The sequence below is a fragment of the Cydia strobilella genome, chromosome 15, assembly GCF_947568885.1.
Source record: "Cydia strobilella chromosome 15, ilCydStro3.1, whole genome shotgun sequence".
NCBI lineage: Eukaryota > Metazoa > Arthropoda > Insecta > Lepidoptera > Tortricidae > Cydia > Cydia strobilella.
The window spans coordinates 4,046,562-4,061,028 of record NC_086055.1 but is presented as its reverse complement, the minus strand read 5'-3'; the positions used below and the strand labels follow the sequence as shown (position 1 = coordinate 4,061,028).

At 36.9% G+C, this 14,467-nt stretch overlaps 1 protein-coding gene across 2 annotated transcripts in view; it reads right to left on the bottom strand.

Annotated features, from left to right (window-relative positions):
• The window catches only part of LOC134747795 (nuclear RNA export factor 2-like), a 44,554-nt gene that overhangs the window by 16,125 nt on the left and 13,962 nt on the right, over positions 1–14,467 (bottom strand). For both annotated transcript variants that reach the window (XM_063682432.1, XM_063682433.1), the window contains 12 exons: positions 12,757–12,858; positions 10,467–10,487; positions 10,290–10,349; positions 8,011–8,028; positions 6,847–6,927; positions 5,428–5,631; positions 4,578–4,722; positions 3,429–3,591; positions 2,613–2,684; positions 2,272–2,454; positions 1,105–1,252; positions 612–735 (listed from right to left, as the gene is read on the bottom strand). In XM_063682432.1, the coding sequence (XP_063538502.1) occupies positions 612–735; positions 1,105–1,252; positions 2,272–2,454; positions 2,613–2,684; positions 3,429–3,591; positions 4,578–4,722; positions 5,428–5,631; positions 6,847–6,927; positions 8,011–8,028; positions 10,290–10,349; positions 10,467–10,487; positions 12,757–12,858 (1,321 nt within the window). The remainder of the gene's footprint in view (positions 1–611; positions 736–1,104; positions 1,253–2,271; positions 2,455–2,612; positions 2,685–3,428; positions 3,592–4,577; positions 4,723–5,427; positions 5,632–6,846; positions 6,928–8,010; positions 8,029–10,289; positions 10,350–10,466; positions 10,488–12,756; positions 12,859–14,467) is intronic.

Genomic DNA, 14,467 nt, shown 5'->3' with positions numbered 1-14,467 from the left:
TAGTGCACAATAAAGTATTTTATTATTATTATTATTATTATTTATAGTGTCACTCATTGCCATTTATCGTCCACCCTGTAGAGTGCTGACGACCGTTGAAGACGCTCGATGTGTGGAGTTGCGCGCGAGAACGCTACTCATGCTAGAGTTAAACCAAGATAAGTAAGCAGCGATTTTGATAGCCCGGACTGTGCAAGTGTTGTTTATATGTCATAATTTCATAGAAGTTTGACATTCATAAAAACACTTGCATAGTCTGTGCTGTCAAAGTCGTTGCAGAGTTATCTTGGTCTAATTCTAGCAGGTCTATTGGTAGTTGGTTTCTAAAATAGATATTGAAAACCTGATTTTCATTGATCCTGGTGTTTTTGGGTTCTTTCAACTCAGGATCACTAGCATAATCAATCCTGATGATTATAAAAAAAATGCCTGATTATAAATTTTCCACAGTAAAACGTGACGTAATGGAATGGCCATTTTGGGTCATTTTTTTAAAATGTCATTCAAATTCAAATGATTGAGAATGCTGTCGATTCTGAGAAGAATGAGCCCAAGAATGTCCAGATCTAAAAGAATCAGATTAATATTTATTTTAGAAAACTCCCACTCACGTGAGCCTGTTCCTCGACAGGTTGAGCTCGGTGAGGTGCTCCCACGTCACGGCGCTCTGTAGCTGGATCAGTTCCATCTGATTCGTAGCACGGTTTAGAGGGAAATACACGAAGTGGCTTACATCTGGAAAAAAATATAAATAAATAAGTACTTAGTACTGTTCTCTAGAGAAAGTTGTCACGTCAAGCCTACTTGCATTGCCAGACAGCCTAGTCGCCAGCAACATTTCGTGGCACTTTTTCTTTTTATTTATGTTTCTCTGTTTTGTATAATTTTCTATTTGTGTGTGCTAACGAATAAATTATTTCTATTCTATTCTATTCTATTCATTATCATCATCATCAACTGCTGGACAAAGGCCTCCCCCAAGGATCTCCACAACGAACGGTTGTTCGCTCAACCAACCAACGGTTTCCCGCGACTTTAACCAGATCGTCGGTCCATCTAGTCTGGGGCCTTCCCACGCACATTTTGTCGCAATAAATTACTTACCCTTTTCAATAAGAAACTCGGTGAGATCCACGTTGTTCTCATCTGACATGATCATCAGTCTTCTGCGTAAGACGAGGCGAGGGATTAGATCTATTTGATTCAGTCCTGTGTCTGTGAGCGATATGCTTAACGTTAGCTCGACGTCGTCCTTTAAAAAATAGAAAATAATATTATTGGCACAATAATTAATTAAATTAAGAAGCGAAACATTTGAAAGCTTAAACTTAACAATTTTTTTTGATATTATAAGGACATTCTTACACAAATTGACTAAGTCCCACAGTAAGCTCAAGAAGGCTTGTGTTGTGGGTACTCGGACAACAATACTCGTATATATAATATACAAATACTTAATACATAGCAAAACGCCCATGACTCAGGAACAAATATCTGTGCCATCACACAAATAAATTCCCTTATCGGGATTTGAACCCAGGACCAACGGCTTCATAGGCAGGGTCACTACCCACTAGGCCAGACCGGTCGACTAAGATTGTTGTAAAAAAAATGCCGCGCCGCTCGTGCTCTCTAGCCCACTCCCCGCTACCGCCGCGTTACAGTGGGACGAAACCTTTATAGCCAATCAAAATACAAAATTATCTTATTTTTAACCCCCCGCCCAAAACAGAGGATGTTATATGTTTGACGCCAATGTCTGTCTGTCTGTGGCAATGTAGCTCTCCAACGGATGGACCGATTTAAAATATTTCGATGCAGTTTTTTTAACGTGAAAACGAGTTCCGGTTGCGGTAGTTCTCAGCTTATGTTGATACAAATCGATCAAGTAGTTGGGAGAGTATCAGCTCTCTTTCAAAATGATGTAAAGCATTTTTGGCATCAAATGGATAATTTTTGGGATATAGCGTTTTTTTTATTCTAGTTATACTTCTTTATAATGTATCTTCTGTATCGTATATCTAATTTTAAAGATGTGATGGCCCCTCTGGCCAAGCAGGGTCTCCGCTGGCATTCGGCTGGCAGCAGACGGTCGGGGAGGCCGTGTACGGAGTGTGCTGTGTATGGAGGCGATCAGTTGAGAGAGAGGCTGGCTCAACTGGACTCTAGAGCTGGAAGTAGCCGCTCAAGATCGTGACAAATGGAGGATTCTTCAGCGAGCCCCATGTCCCTAATGAGGGATAACAGGAATGCATCATCATCATAACATACCTTACGTATGCAGAACCCGACTTTATGTATGGCGACCAACGCAGACTGGCAGCGGATGACAAGAAACCTGCATTTTTGAGAAGTGAACTCTGTGAATAGAGGGATGAAGCTCTTGCCCTTCACGCAATCTAGGACTGCGTCGAGAACGTCTTCTTTCGTCCATGTCTTTGGGTATCCTGTTACCTGAAACATAAATATTGAAGTAATATAAAAGTTGAGAGTAAATAATATTTATTAGGACTTAAAAGAAGGGACAGAGTGAGAAATGTTGACATAAGAGAAAAGACCAAATTCACAGATATTTTAAGATACGTTGAAATACGTATAAAATGTTGACTTACCACGACTTGTATAAACACGTTGTCTCTTTCATATCCCGCCTCCATCTGTTCTTGTTCCAAAATCATAACAGACTAAAACAAAAGAAAAACAAAGATGCATCAATATCCTCAGCCTCAATAACTCATTGTCACGCGTTGGTAACCGTGCGGTGCGGTAAGTTGTGCGGTTTCTAGTGACTAAAAATTTTACTCCGCAGGACTTGGGCTCCAACCAAAGAATTTTTTGGAACTTAAGTACGAAATATTATTTGATATTTACCAGTTAGATCATTGCACGTAAAAACGTTTGATTGCGTTTCAATGATGATAATTTAAGTGTCAATATATCTAGAGAAGAGTAACATTTGCCTAGATATAAATTAAAACTTAAATCTGCATTATGAATAAAAGGAACCCGCAACATATGGTGGCTCATGTTACTCTAGTAGGGTAGGGGACTACTAGTCAAATCAGATTCTTTTTTCGAAATGCCAAAACGAATTGCTACTATGGAATTTATATGAAACACTAGCATATGACGTCACGATCGAATTCCTACATAGAAATTGTGTCTAAAAATAACTGCTGTCTACGTTTCTCTATTAATCTTCTGGTGCTTTATTTCTTGCATGGTGTAAATTTGTAAAATAATTTATTTTAAACACAGTCAAATACCCTGTTGTGGAATGACTTATTTGCCCTTGAGAAAGAAAAAGCGTGGTGGGAAAGCGAACCTGTCACAACGGACTAGTTTCTCCTCTGGATTGGAAGGTTAGACGGCAATCGGTTTCGTTTTCGTTTCGTCGTGATTATGTTTCTGCAGATTCTTGGGATTACCTTAGATATCCTAGCGGAGACGGTCTTACGAAGCTGAAAGTTTTTCTTCCACGGCCAGAAAGGCAGGTATTTCTTGACGATCTCGTCTTCACTCTCGAGTATGTCCTTGCGGAGGTGCACGGGCACGTACCGGAACGACTCGTCCGTTTCGTTCACCACCTCTCTGGCGAATGAAATATAAAATATGGTGAAGACGTGGTCAGGCCAGAGTAGTAATAAAGTTGCAACAAGTATAGGGAATATTTAGATCACAATGGTTTCACTCACTAGTATTTTAGTCGCCAGCCGCGATGTCGCCGAAACCGTAGTGACTTAAATATTTTGAAATATGTCTCACGATAGTTTAATTTCGATTATAGATAGTATTTACCACGTCTTGTTTACATTGCAATAGACCAATAGTAGATTGTATAAGGGAGCAGAATGACATATTTACGGCGAGAGCGTACATTGATTCCTGAACTAAGCAAAGGATCCCGAATAGTTTAGTATCGATTTTTTAAATAGAATCCCGAGCGTAGTGAGCGATTCAAGCGTTAACGCCCAAGGTAGAAATATTTTTTTCTACCATGTGATACTACTTTTCACATCACCTATGGGGAAATCATTATCATTTCATTATAAAAAAAATGTGTCCTAGAACAGAAAAGTGGCACTTTGATCCGTCCTAGCAGGGAAGAAAAAGCACTAGTTCGAATAGATAATGTAAAAAGAATTATTAATAGTAGAGGTAAACAGAATAAGAATAAAATGTGTCTCAAATACATCGTAGGTACACTTGAATTTTGTGCTCATATCTCTTTGAACGACATCGAGTCATGATTAATTTCTTTGTTTTTGCTCATTAACGTTGTTTAAAGTGTAATACTGATAGCTTATTATGTAGTAAACTAATGTGGAAGTGTGCGGACAATGAAGAATTAATATTGATATGAGTTTATCCAGCGTTCTGGCTCCAACGCCAAGTAGCCCCACGTGTGACCCTTGTGTCCAGCTATCTCCTTACAAGAGCTAATAAAATCTTCGTACACTGTCTTGTACCTACTAATCGTACAATTTTATAAAGCTCCTAAGACCTTGATACTGGCGGAATAGTCCCACTCGACTGAAGCCATAATTTTAAAAGAATGAATGAATGACATTATTTACCTGACAGCCTGGTCCTTATTCAGCTGCAGGTTGATAGTGAGTTTGGGCTTCTTAGGCTGCGTCAGGGGGCCGAGCCGAGAGAACGCGCTCTGCCGTTTCTGGTTCGACTGGAGGAGGTCCGGCGACTCTGAGCCCTCTCGGGGTTCTGAAACATACAAGTTTTGATTTTTATTAGAATTTTCTCAAAATACCTACACAGAGGTAGGAAATCTCAAATTTGCGCGTTGTTTCATAGCATATTTTCATACCGAGCATCAGATTTGTAATCGTCTACCACTATAAACTGTTAGTGTTCCAGTGAACGCAAATTCACAGTAGTTCCATAAATACGTCTGTTGCTTGCTTATAGATTCCAGCAAAAAAACTCCTTCCGGTTTCAGAGATTTTGCCAACTTCAAGAGTATAGTTTAAGGGTTTTAAGGGGTCTCTATTGTTTGACATAATTATTGAAAGTCATAATGTAATGATTGTCATATTATCATTAGTCATAATTTGGTTTTTCTCAGAAACGCGTAACTTTTCAGGATTGCCATAAAACAAACCTAACCTAACCTATCTATAATCCGAGGAAAATCCTGAAAAGTTAACGGTTTCAGAATTATGACTAATGATAATATGACAATCATTACATTATGACTTTCAATAATTATGTCAAACAAAGGGACCCCGGTTTTAAGAGTACTGCTCTCTGATCTGACCCTCTGAATACACATCGGTAGGGGAATACGGTCGTTCTTCGTGGTCCGGCTGAACAAATGGTAACATTGGTGTTGGTGTGAACGTTTGGCACTAAGTTTTCTTATATCTGTTGCGGAGATTCGATTAAGAGTTAGTTAAGGGAGTTATTTACCGTCATCAGCCATCTGAATCTCCGAATACACGTCAGTAGGGGAATACGGACGTTCTACACGCTCCTGCTGCACAAATGGTAACATTGGGGGACCAACGTTTGGCGACAAGTGTTCGTGTATCTGTTGTGGAGGCTCGGGGGGTTGGCTCGGCAAGATCCAGCTTGGTAGGTCCATGAAGGCTGGTTGGCGTTGGTAATTGGGGTCTGAAAAAATTCTGTTAATCAATATTATGTGTCTCACATAAGCAAAGATTACGAAGAGACTATTGGCGTTATTCATAAACGCGTTACTGGCCTGAATTAGCTACGATTCGTTTGTCTTTATCTGTAATTTTGATTTATGTATTTGTAAGAAAGGGATACAACATAATTTTACTAAATCAGGCCCGTAAAGTTTTATGAATAAGGGGGTATGTCGCTAAGGCGGAACTGTGAATTTATGATACGCCGATTGCGTACGCAAACATACTCACTTATTGGATTTGAGCGAATGAACGTTCGGCCCTCGAAATGTATCTACTTAGTTAACGCTTTTTAGTAGGTATTCCTTTGTTATTGAAATTGAAAATATTAATTTCAGGCACAGAACAGAACCCATATAGTGTTAGTACAAAAAATATAATATGCTACCTATATCTATGTTAGTCTGTACACTATGTAGTAAAACAATAAATACCTAAAAAACTAATTAAAACTAATTATTTCGATGATGCGCTACAAGTAAGTTACAGGTAATACGTACAATTTACTAATACGTCTGCAAAAAAAAAACATCATCACATCATTGGACTGCGTCTATTGCAGACGATTTATGGTGTAACACCGGATATGTCTGGACATTCCACCGCCTAGGACGGAATTAAGGAAACGCAGGAATGCCCAGCACCTGCATTACCCTCTCGGCTTCACTGTCTTAACTCTTAACCAACAGGAATGGCGACCTAATACGTGTGGAGGCAGGTCGGCTGCAGGAATCTGACGCTTATTTCAGGTTGGAGCTTACTCGCGCCTTACGGTAACACAACAAATCTCCGCAAATGAAGCAAAAAAAAAAACAATAATTGGGTATTTGACTGTATTTAAAATCAATTATTTAACACCATGCATGAAATAAAGCACCAAAAGATTAATAGAGAAACGTAGACAGCAGTTATTTTTAGACACAATTTCTATTGTAAAACCTGTATAAAACTATAAATAAATTCCATAGTAGCAAAATCGTTTTGACAGTTCCAAAAAAGAAACTGATTTGACTAGTAGTCAAATACCCTATTATTAAAAATGAGCCGTTTGTACATATCAACCCGATTTTCCCGATCAATTAAGTGATTATGGGTATTGATTTGGTGCAAGTGGCCCTAAGAGTGTGTGTAGATGTCTTTGGACACCTCGCCCGCTTAGCTACATCTGCTACTGTACCTGCTGGGATCTGAAGAGGTATGGGCTGTGGCATCTCTTGCAATCTTTGTTGTTCTTGGATTAAGAAAGATCGAGGTATACCTGGCGACGAAAAAAAAAACCATTATTATTAAACGTTCTTTGATTTCGTCTTACATATTTATTATTATATCATGTCAATTGTTATATTTATTAAGGGCCAGTTGCACCATTCACTAACCCGGGGTTAACCGGTTAAACCACCATGGTTACCAGTACACCATGGTTGACACTGGGTTAACGGTTTAACCGGTTAACCCCGGGTTAGTATAGCATTTTTCTAAGTCGATGGGTAGGGCAGATGTCATTTCCATAGAATTTATAACCTAAAGACGCCAAAACTCGCAAAATTGTATTGAAATGACATCCTGTCAGCGTACCGATCGAGTTTGAAAATACTATATGGTACAAGTGGCGCTAAGCGTCGTTACATACAACAATTTATGGATTTTTCGTCAAATCGATGACATGCAAACTTTAAATGTGACATCTTATGACAAACGTTATGTAATTTATGTGCAGAGCCCGGATTTTCGCGGCAAAACAACACTGTCGCAATCATGCTAGAGTTAGAAACATTTTTTTATCGATATCGATAGTTGAGTAATGGAAGAAAGAAACGGTCCACCAAATTTTATACAAACCTCACAATTTTTTTGTATTCGGTTTACTGTCTTTTTCTTCTATTATACACAACTATCGATATCCATCAACATGTTTCTAACTCTAGCAACATTGCGACAGTCTTGTTTTGCCGCGAAAATTCCGGGCTCTGTTTATGTGGAACCAAAGATAGATATAACTCCGTAATAGATGGATACAGTCTAAGGAAAAAACGTGCCTCGAAAATCAAGAAAATTTGATTCTCGTTCGTTTAGGGCGCTACTAGCTTAGGCCTACTGTGGTATAGATGGCGTTGACGGTTTCGTTTGTTATTTAACAATTTTAACGCATATCAGTGAAAGAACATGGGTCAAAATCATAAAAATAATTAATGCAAATAAAAAAAAATCATTTATCCATATTTAAATAAATTTTAGTTTTAAAGTGTGTCGACAGATGGCAGTGAATTTACTGGGGTTACAAAATTTACTATGACAGTACCGCTCTAGTATAAGCTACTCTATGGTGGAACGGAAAACTTACCTGCTGGAAAGCTACAACCTGTAAATAAAACAAGAAATTCATTATACTGGGATAGAAAATAATTTATTCAACTACAGGACGAAGCTTACAGGATACTTTTGTTATGCTAAATTAATTTTAACGTCTGTGAACGATGCTATTAACAAGTTAAAAGTGGAAAAAGTCACTGTTTTGAGTGGTAGTGATACTTACTTGAACCAAAGATAGATATAACTCCGTAATAGATAGATACAGTCTAAAACGTGCCTAGAAAATCAAGAAAATTTGATTCTCGATTAGATGGCGCCACTACCTTTGGCCTCCTCTCGTATAGATGGCGTTGACGGTTTCGTTTGTTATTTAACAATTTTAACGCATATCATTGAAAGAACAGGGGTCAAAATCATATAAAAATAATTAATATATTAAATGCAAATAAAAAAAGTCATTTATCGGTATACATAAATACATTTTTTGATATTTTTGTTTTTAGTTTTAATCGTGTGTCGATAGATGGCAGTGAATTAACTGTGGTTACAAAATGTACTATGATAGTACCGCTCTACCCTATTATATCCTCTTTGCTTGAATCCACGACCACCGGATCGTCAGCCCGGTGCCCTTCCATCTAAGCTACTAAGACCTCACCCAATACAGCGAATGTTTCCACGATATATGAGCCTTAGGGAGGCCCTAGCGACATCTACCGTCGCGTCGTTTTGTAATGTCTGAACATACTCAAGTGGATTAGTTCTCTGGAGTTAGATTTATGATCTCTATATCTGTATAATATGTTATAAGATTAAATAAAAAAATACTCTGTGTGAATATGTAAGTAGGTCACACTGAACACCTTTTACTATGGGGCCAACCGCGAAATCGCGAAAAAGCTTGCGTACCGTAGAATATTTTTTTAAATAAAATAAATAATAGTTACACAGAATAGAAGAAGCACTGGTGGCCTAGCGGTAAGAGCGTGCGACGTACCAATGAGTTTTTCGGAACTTATGTACGTAATATCATTTGATATTTACTAGTCGCTTTTCGGTGAAGGAAAACATCGTGAGGAAACCGGACTAATCCCAACAAGGCCTAGTTTCCCCTCTGGGTTGGAAGGTCAGATGGCAGTCGCTTTCGTAAAAACTAGTGCCTACGCCATTTCCCGGGATTAGTTGCCAAGCGGACCCCACGCTCCCATGAGCCGTGGCAAAAAGCCCGGATAACGCGAGGAAAATGAGTTCCGTAGAAAACATTGAGATATGATATGCCGGTTTGTATGAGATGGCAGATTTTTTTCGCGATTTCGGGATTGGCCCCATGGTAAAAGTTCAGTGGGTATGACCTACATAATTACCCCTCATAGTATGGACAGGACAGTCATAACAAAAACACACTCAAACGGGTGGATCGATTTCGATGTGGTTTTAAGAGGCCGTAGTCGATTTTGGAGCAAAAATTTTAAATTGATAGATTTAGTCGTTGAAATTATACACGTTTTGTTACGTAATATCTAAATAACAAGTATTGATTTATATTAGCACGTCTTCTCATCTTGCCTTTTAATAATGAGCTCGCGACCGTGCGTCACCGGTAATGCATGAAGAGAAGGGGCAGTTTATAAAAATTCATCAAAAAATCATGGTGGTAAATTATACAAATTCATGTATAAGAATAGTTTCAGCAAATGTTGTAGATTGTTTAAGTATCAAAATTACGTTGAAATTAATTCGATTTTCAGAGAAATTGTCACTTGTTTTGAAGTAATTTCTGGAGAAAATCGATTTCGTCTAACTTTCATTTACACTACTTCAAAGTCATAATAATAAAAATGTAGTCTGATAAACGTCAAGTACAGGATATGTGTAATACAAAATTACCATGTTTAGCAGTCCAAACTTTACGAAATTTACAAATAAGAGCGACAAAATCAGTGCTTTACGCGCGTTTACCTAAACGTCCATCAGAAAAGAAAACATTTCTAATTTAGTGAGTATGTTTTCAAAAAACTGATCTGATAAAAGGTAAGATAAGAAGACGTGCTAATAGAAACCAGTACTTGTTATTTCAATTAGGCAACAAAAGGTGTAAAATTTCACGGACTAAATCTATCAATTTTACATTTATGCGACTAAAATCGACACCGGCCTCTTAACGTGATCGATCCAGTAGTTTAAAGAGTACCAGCTCTTTTCCAAAATGATGTGAGGCATTTTTTGGCATAATGGCGTAGTGAGTTTTAATGTTTATTTATTTAATACCATTATGGTTATCAAACCAATCAATTTGTTTAAGAATCATACCTGGGATCGGATGTGGAGCAACGGGATTATTTTCTTGTGGCAAAAATGATTTCGGTATACCTGGAGAAAAATCATATTACTGAGCGCGGGCGTCTTTTAAATACCGTAAAATAGAAGTACAACAATAAAAGAGAAATTATTTGATATATAGCTACGTTGCATAATGTATAAACTTACCTTTCGGGTAGGTTTCATAGGCTGAAATAAAATTAATAATTTTATTTATAAAACATAATATGAATGCATTTTATTACATAGGTATCAAATGTACTATTAGATAAGATAAGATAAGATAATATTTATTGTATAACTGTGTACGATGTTGGTAATAATACATTTAGGATTCAACAGTTTGTCCATCACGGATTGTCCATTAGGATTCCCATATAAAAAAACCGGCCAAGTGCGAGTCGGACTCGCGCACGAAGGGTTCCGTACCATTACGGAAAAAAACAGCAAAAAATCACGTTTATTGTATGGGAACCCCATTTAAATATTTATATTATTCTGTTTTTAGTATTTGTTGTTATAGCGGCAACAGAAATACATCATCTGTGAAAATTTCAACTGTCTAGCTATCACGGTTCATGAGATACAGCCTGGTGACAGACAGACAGACGGACAGCGGAGTCTTAGTAATAGGGTCCCGTTTTTACCCTTTGGGTACGGAACCCTAAAAAATGGATTATCCTGACATAAATCTGCATATCGCATACATTTTGTGTAGCTCGATCGATGCTCGGACTTCATTGCGGGGGAGAAAAGGTCTACTTTGATCCCTCTTAGCAGGGAAGAAAAAGCCCTGTTCCGATTAGGTGGTGTTAAAAAATATTTGCCGAATACTTTAAACCCAATCCCAACCCAATAATTCGGCAGAATACGAACATAGAAAAACATGCCGAATAATGAAGTCCCCGGCAAGCTCGGTTCTCCATACAAACGTAGTTACGTTCTCGTTTTAAAACGACTAGTTAGATTGGTCTGAAACTTTGTACTTACAATAGGATAAGGTATACAATATAGGGTATTTGACTGTATCTAAAATAAATTATTTTACACCACGCGTGAAATAAAACACCGAAGATTAATAGAGAAACGTAGCAGTTATTTTTAGACATAAATTTTATTTTAAAACCTGTATAAAACAATAAACAGTAGATAATTTGGTTGTGACGTCACATGCTAGTGTTTCATATAAATTCCATAGTAACAAAATCGTTTTGACAGTTCTAAAAAAGAAACTAATTTGACTAGTAGTCAAATACCCTATAGTAAAAAAACCGGCCAAGTGCGAGTCGGACTCGCGCACCGAGGGTTCCGTACTTTTTAGTATTTGTTATTGTAGCGGCAACAGAAATACATCATCTGTGAAAATTTCAACTGTCTAGCTATCACGGTTCGTGAGATACAGCCTGGTGACAGACAGACGGACAGAGGGTCAGACGGACAGCGGAGTCTTAGTAATAGGGTCCCGTTTTTACCCTTTGGGTACGGAACCCTAATACAGTGAATTTAAGTTATTCATATAAAGCTTGTTTTTGCTCTATTTCGTTTGTTTTATAAACTGGAGCTATATAAACTAATTACAGTACGTTGACTTTTCCACTCTACCATCGATCGATTGGCGTGGTAGACATAGAAGTTTTTGTGGCAAAATAAAGTGATTGACAAAATGAAATATCGACATGTCTGTTATCGATGTTACCTTAACGTTATATACAGTACCGGTCAATAATATATCACCTCCATGTTTTTACGGTATAACTTTATTTATTTATTTGTGAGTGACTTCGTGCTTTAAGTAGTCTAGTAGTATTCCTTTGTACGGGCGATGAGAAAAATTGGTCTCATGTAATGGTTTTTTCATAGAGGTTTTTTTTTAAATGTATTGTTTTCTTCATTTTTTACTAGAGGTTTTCTAGTAACATGCGCTGAATATCATATTGTAATTCACAGTATTTCATTGCAATATTCATCATATATTTGTATAAAATGACTAGTAAAATATGCAATCTGCAAACTAACTTATATTGTTTACTCTATATAAGCTCATACAAAAACACTCAAAGGTGATATATTATTGACCGGTACTGTATATTCATTACATGTTATATAAGAAGCTAGTTATCGCGATACACAATACGTTCTATATCTCCTACTCTTTTAATATATTTGTAGTTTACTAATCTATTGGCACGGTATACTACATGCTTGCGTTTTAATTTTTAAATACTAAATATATGTAATAAAGAAATTATGTACCGCTTTGTAATTGATTTGCATTCTTGAAATTTCTCGGTAACTTACGTACATTAGAAGTTACATCTTTTAAATATTAATCTATTACTTATCGATAACAGATTTATCGATGTTTAATTTTCTCAAACACTCGTTTTTGCCACAAAAACTTCTATGCCTGGGTGGTAACACCATTACTGACAAATTTGATTTGCCAGATTATACTTACACAGCTTGGACAGATGAATATTACTGTGCATATTAGGGGCAGGTTGGGGTACGGTGTAACCCGCGTTCGCGTTCCGCACTCGCACGTCTATTGGCTTCAAAGCTGAAACATTTATAAAAATAATAAATTATTTTCTTACAAAACTATTAAATGCTTCACTATTGTGAAACAGCCAGTATGAATATTATTTACTATGTAAGGACCAAAGATAACTCCGTAATAGATGGATACAGTCTAAGGAAAAAATGTGCCTCGAAAATGACGAAAATTTGATTCTCGATTAGATGTCGCTACTACCTTTGGCCTACTCTCGTATAGAGGGCGTTGACGGTTTCGTTTGTTATTTAACAATTATAACGCATATCAGTGAAAGAATAGGGGTCAAAATAATAAAAATAATTAATGCAAATAAAAAAAATCATTTATCCTGCCGTTTTCCCAAAAAGAATTTGGTCAAATTTCATTACCCAAACAAATTTTAGCAAATGTTTTATTTGTCAATGCTATCTTTGGCAAGTTTACAATACGCATATTTTCATTTGGTCAAATTTTCTTTAAGCAGAATATTACTACGAAAATTAACATTCAAGCATTTGGTCATTTGCTAAATGTTTTATTAAGGCAAAAAAAAATTACACAATAAACATTTAGTCAAATTACTTGTTATGACAACGAACGGCTTTTAAAGTAGGTTTAGGTTAGGTTAGAACTGCGACCCCACAGAAAACGAACAGCTTTTAAAGTAGGTTTAGGTTAGGTTAAAACTCCGACCCTACAAGAAACGAACGGCTTTTAAAGTAGGTTTAGGTTAGGTTAGAACTGCGACCCCACAGAAAACGAACGGCTTTTAAAGTAGGTTTAGGTTAGGTTAGAACTGCGACCCCACAGAAAACGAACGGCTTTTAAAGTAGGTTTAGGTTAGGTTAGAACTGTGACCCCACACAAAACGAACGGCTTTTAAAGTAAGTTTAGGTTAGGTTAGAACTGCGACCCCACACAAAACGAACGGCTTTTAAAGTAGGTTTAGGTTAGTTTAGAACTGCGACCCCACAGAAAACGAACAGCTTTTAAAGTAGGTTTAGGTTAGGTTAAAACTCCGACCCTACAAGAAACGAACGGCTTTTAAAGTAGGTTTAGGTTAGGTTAGAACTGCGACCCCACAGAAAACGAACGGCTTTTAAAGTAGGTTTAAGGTAAAATATGTTTTGCCAACTGAAACATTTTATTTAATGTAAATTGGTGAAAACACTACTTGGTAAGTGATTCATTGCCTTAACATTCTTAAACTAAATAAAACGTTTGCGAAACATTTTTTTGGGAAAAATAATATTGGCAAATCTTTATTTGGCAAATGAAATTTTGGGAAACATTTTTTGGGATCTGAAATTTTGGCATTTTCTTTTTGGTAAATCATTAGTAACCCCATTTATCCATATTTAAATACATTTTATCGTATCTTTATAAATCTTCATTTTTAGTTTTAAAGTGTGTCGATAGATGGCAGTGAATTTACTGTGGTTACAAAATTTACTATGACTGTACCGCTCTATAATATTATATCCTCTTTGGTAGGGACTTAATCGCGGCTACAGGTCGATCCACTTGAGCTAGCACATTAACCAAAATAAAATAGTAAAAACAGAATCAAATAAATATTTAAGTAGGGCTTCCATACAACAAACGTGATTTTTTGCGTAATGGTACGGACCCT